The sequence below is a fragment of the Nannospalax galili genome, unplaced genomic scaffold, assembly GCF_000622305.1.
Source record: "Nannospalax galili isolate Female #2095 unplaced genomic scaffold, S.galili_v1.0 scaffold77, whole genome shotgun sequence".
Lineage (NCBI taxonomy): Eukaryota > Metazoa > Chordata > Mammalia > Rodentia > Spalacidae > Nannospalax > Nannospalax galili.
In genome coordinates this window covers 456232-460869 of record NW_008341457.1, presented here as the reverse complement: position 1 = coordinate 460869, position 4638 = coordinate 456232, and the positions used below count along the sequence as shown (strand labels likewise).

Genomic DNA, 4638 nt, shown 5'->3' with positions numbered 1-4638 from the left:
CCCACCCCCAAGTCTCACACCCACACCCCTCCAGGTCTCAAACTTCCCTGGTCTCTACCCTCTGCCACCACCCCACCCTGGTCTTAGGGTTGTCTGTGCTGAGCTGACTTTTCATGCACAGCTCTGCCTCCTTGCGGCCTCTCTTTGAGAAGCCCTTTCTGAGCTTCTAGACCCCTGGTCCTCTCTGAAAATGCCTGTGGCATTGTGTCTTCTCCCTAGCACTGGGCATAGGGGCCGATGGTCTCCATCTACTGGCTAACTCACCCCAAGCTGTCCTTATCACAGAAGCTACAGGATATGGATGAACGCCGGGCCTCTCGCTTGGGGGCCGGGTACCGGCTCCTCTCTGAGGCGGAACTCCAGGTGGTCCCCATCATTGGCAAATGCTTTGAGGGTATGAAGGTGGCTGCGGAGTCCGTGGATGCTAAGAATGTGGGTGCCCAGTGTGGATCCATTGGGGTGAAATGTGGGCTAAGGGAAGGTGGCCCCCAAAAGTAGCCCTTTGATCAAGCCTCTGACTGTCCCACCCTTGTCCCCTCCCGCAGGACTCTCAGGTCCTCATAGAACTACACAAATCAGGCTTCGCCCGGCCTGGCGACTTGGAATTTGAAGACTTCAGCCAACCCATGAACCGCGTGCCCTCAGACAGCAGCCTGGGCACCCCGGATGGCAGGTCGGAGCTCCGAGGAGGCTCGGGCCGCAGCCGTGCCAAGCGCTGGCCCTTTGGGAAGAAGAGCAAGGTGGGGTCCGAAGCTCTTGGGGCGAAGAGAGGGTGAGAAGGGGGACAGTCAGCCGGGGCCACCACTGAGTCAGCTCCAGCCACCCGGACAGGGAAGCCCTGGGCAGGAATTTTCCTCTTGGCTATGGGCCCAGGCTGGAGGGAAGGAAAGCTAGGAGGTGGGTTAGCCAGCTGGCTGGTTCCTCTAGGATGAGGAGGACAGGGTGGCTGGCCTGTGGCATCTGTTTGCTCCTTCCCAGAATGCAGTGTGGCCTCAGGGATGGTGTGACAACTGGTGACACTGTCCCTGGGAGACCCCCTTCCCTATCGCCATCTTCTAGACCAGTTGGACATCCACTGCTTGTGCCCTGTCTGTATGGGACTTTTGGGTCTTAAGGCCCATTGTATATCTTGCTGCCCCTCAGCTTCTCCCTCCAATGCCCTGTCTCTTCCTAGATACCTTTGAATGGGCTTCTTCTTTTGGTCTCTCTCTCTTTTTTATTTTAGTTTTAAGTTTAGTTTGGTTTGTTTTTTTGGAGATTGGTTTTTTGGAGAGTAGCCTCAGCTGACCTGGAACTCACTATGTAGACCAGGCTGGCCTTGATCTTTCAGAGATCCACCTGCCAGTTTCCTCTCCAGTGCTGGGATTAAAAGTATACACCACCACGCCCAGCCTTATTTATTTTGTGTATGTGGAAGTTGATTCTCTTCTTCTACCATGGGGGTCTTGGGGATGGAACTCAGGTCCTCGGCCTTGGAGGCAAGCCTCTTTCCCCACTCCTCTGACTGGGCCCTGGTTCCCACCCTCCTGTCCTTCGTCAACACCCTCCCACCCCTGATTTTCTGTTGCTTTCACAAATGCGTTCTGTTGATCGTACATTTCAGTTGTGATTTTACCTTTTTTTCCTCTTTCTCTATTTTGTTTGTCCGGTTTCCTGTGTCCTGTTCATCCATCCTTCCATCCATCCATCCATCCATCCATCCATCCATCCATCCATCCATCCTCCGACTCTACATCCTCTCACCTCCATCCCTCACCCATCCCCCCTTCCCTGGCCCCCACTGGTAGCCACGTCCCCCACCTCTGTCCCCCCTGGGGGGTCCCCTACCCTTGACATTGTCTGATGGATCCCCGTCCCCACGATCTGGCCGTGACCCCTTGGCTATACTGAGCGAGATCAGTAAGTCTGTCAAACCGCGGTTAGCATCCTTCCGCAGCCTCCGGGCCCGTGGGGTAAGTGGAGGCCGGATGCTGGGATCCTGAGCTGTTCTCGCCGCCTGCTGGGTCCCCCACTCCAGCTTTGCTCTGTGCATGGCCTCATGACCCCAAAACCCTGCCAGGGGAGGAAGGTGGACCTAGTGGTCTCAGGAGTGAGAGAAATGCCTGAAAGTGGAGGGTCTTGGGTCCTAAATTCAGTGTTTGTCCTGCATTGCAGACAGTGGCAACCGAAGATTTCAGCCACCTGCCCCCGGAGCAGCAGAGGAAACGGCTGCAGCAGCAGTTGGAGGATAGAAACCGGGAGCTTCAGAAGGAGGTTGACCAGAGGTGAGGGTGCTGGGTGGGGGTGCTGGGTGGGGTGAGGGTGCTGGGTGGTTGTGAAGGAGGAGGGTGACCTGCAGAAGAGACTGAGCAAGAGTGCTCAGAAGCTGGGCTGTGGTCGGAGGTGGAGCCTGGGCCGTGTACCTGAGCCTTGGGTTCATTGCCAGCACCACCAGGGGAAACAGTGATGAAGTGACACGCACAGTCTTGCCAGCCAGGTCTAGGCTCTAGTGGTGATCTGTGTGTGTGTGTGTGTATGTGTGTGTATGTGCAAGTAGTGCTTGTGTATGTCTATGTGTGCATATGAATGCTTGTGTCTGTGTGTGTACATTTGTGCATGGGTATATGTGTGTATGTCTGTGCTTGTGTCTGTGTGTGCATGTTCGTGAGTGCTTGTGTCTATGTGTGTGCACATGTGTCTGTATGCATGCGTATATCTGTGAGTGTGTGCATGTGAGTGCTCTTGTGTGTCTGTGTATATGTGAACATGTATGTGTCTCTCATGGGTGTGTGTATGCATATGTACATATGTGTGTGTGCATGTGTGTTTGCATGTGTGCATTTGTGTGTGCATGTTTTTGTAAATCTTTGTGTGCATGTCTGTGTGTCTGTGCATATGGAGATAAGAAGTCAACTATGAGGTATCCACTTTGTGTTTATTTTTGTGGGGTGTGCATGCTGGTACACCTGAGTGTGTGTGTGTGTGTGTGTGTGTGTGTGTGTGTGTATGTATGTGTATGCACATGCACAGAGGCGGGGTGTGTGTGTTGAGCATCAAGTGTTCTCTGTCACTTACTTGTTTGAGGCACAGTCTCTCCCAGGACCGGGACCTTGCTTTATTCTGCTAGGCTGGCAGCAAGCCCCAGGAATCCTCCTGTCTCCACCCCCATAGCACTGGGGTTACAGGCAGGTGTGTGGCCTCAGCTTGTTACGAGGGAGCTGGGATCTGAACTCCGGACCTCAGGGTTGCACAGCAAGTGCCATCTCTCCAGCCCCCCATCTTATCTTTTTTTCTTCTTCTTTTTTTTCCTTTGACATAGGGTCTCCCTATAGCCCCAGCTTGTGTGGAACTCATCAGGTAGCCAGGCTGACCTTGATCTCACAGAGATCTGCCTGCCTTTGCCTCCTGGGTCCTGGGATTAAAAGTGTGCGCCACCACACGTAGGTTAACTCATCTTTTCTTGGGACAAGGTCTCACTGAGTGGTCTCAGCTGGCTGGCCATCCAGCCCCAGGTGTGTCCGGCCTCCACTCCCCAGCCCTGGGATTATGAGCATGTGCCACTATGCTGGTTTTTTCTGTGGGTTCTGGGACTCAGACTCACGTCCTCATTCCTGCAGCACTTTACTGATGAGCCATTGCCCCAGCCCCACCTGGTGGTTTTACTGGTGATTTCTGCCACACAGCTGGGGGTGGCAACACCTGTCTGTAATTTCAGGCTGAGGCAGGAGGATCTTGAGTTCCACGCTAGCCTGGGCTGCATAGGGAGCTACACGTAAGTCCCTGCCTCAAATTAGCAACAGGAAAAAAAAAAGTAAATGAAAGAAACCATTACTTTCCATCTTTTATAAGTCATTCCAGCAAACAGAAAATGACTTCAAGCTGCCAGCTCGTTTAGAAAGCCCTGGAGTCTCAGTTCCTATATCAGTTAGCAAATTCTAATCTCAGATATAAAATGCCAGTCAGGCAAATCTAATGGTCTATTAGAAAATAATTCATCATGTGGTATTGGATGAGGTAGAACTTCAGGCTTAAAAATAGCCACATTGGGGACTGGAGAGATAGCTCAGTGGTTAAGAGTACACGCTGCTCTTCTAGAGAATCTGAGTTCGAGTCCCAGCACCCATGTCAGGCAGCTCATGACCTCTTGTAACTCCAGCTCCAGGGGATCCAGTGCCTCTGGCTGCCCTGGGCACTGGCACTCATGCACACACACACACACGTACAGATAAGTTTAAAAATAGAATAAATACAAACCAGGTGTGGTGGTGCACACCTGTAGTCCCAGCACTTGGGAGGCAGAGGCAGGTGGATCTCTGTGAGTTCAAGGCCAGTCTGGTCTACATAGTGAGTTCCAGGACAGCTGGAGCTACAGGGAGACACTGCTTCAAAAAAGACCAAAAAAAAAAAAAGAATGAATACTAAGAAAACCCAAATAGTCACAGTGGGCTGACGAGAAAGCTTAGTGGCTAAAGGCGCTTACAACCAAAGCCCCAAAACCTGAGTTCAATCCATGGCTTCCATGTGGTAGAAGGAGAAACCCAATTCCTGGAAGTTGTACTCTGACCACAGATATGCTGTGGTATGTATAAACCCTCACTCTCAGGCATACCTAGGCATATGCAAATAAATTTTTAAAAATTAAAAAAATAATTTTTATTA

General features: G+C 51.9%; 1 protein-coding gene across 2 annotated transcripts in view; it reads left to right on the top strand.

The window, feature by feature from the left end:
• The window catches only part of Trip10 (thyroid hormone receptor interactor 10), a 16993-nt gene that overhangs the window by 6988 nt on the left and 5367 nt on the right, over positions 1 to 4638 (top strand). The window contains exons 8-11 of one of the 2 annotated variants that reach the window (XM_008836896.3): positions 286 to 432; positions 546 to 740; positions 1788 to 1952; positions 2155 to 2264. In XM_008836896.3, coding sequence (XP_008835118.1) covers positions 286 to 432; positions 546 to 740; positions 1788 to 1952; positions 2155 to 2264 — 617 coding nt within the window. The remainder of the gene's footprint in view (positions 1 to 285; positions 433 to 545; positions 741 to 1787; positions 1953 to 2154; positions 2265 to 4638) is intronic. The other variant, XM_008836895.3, reaches the window with a different exon arrangement.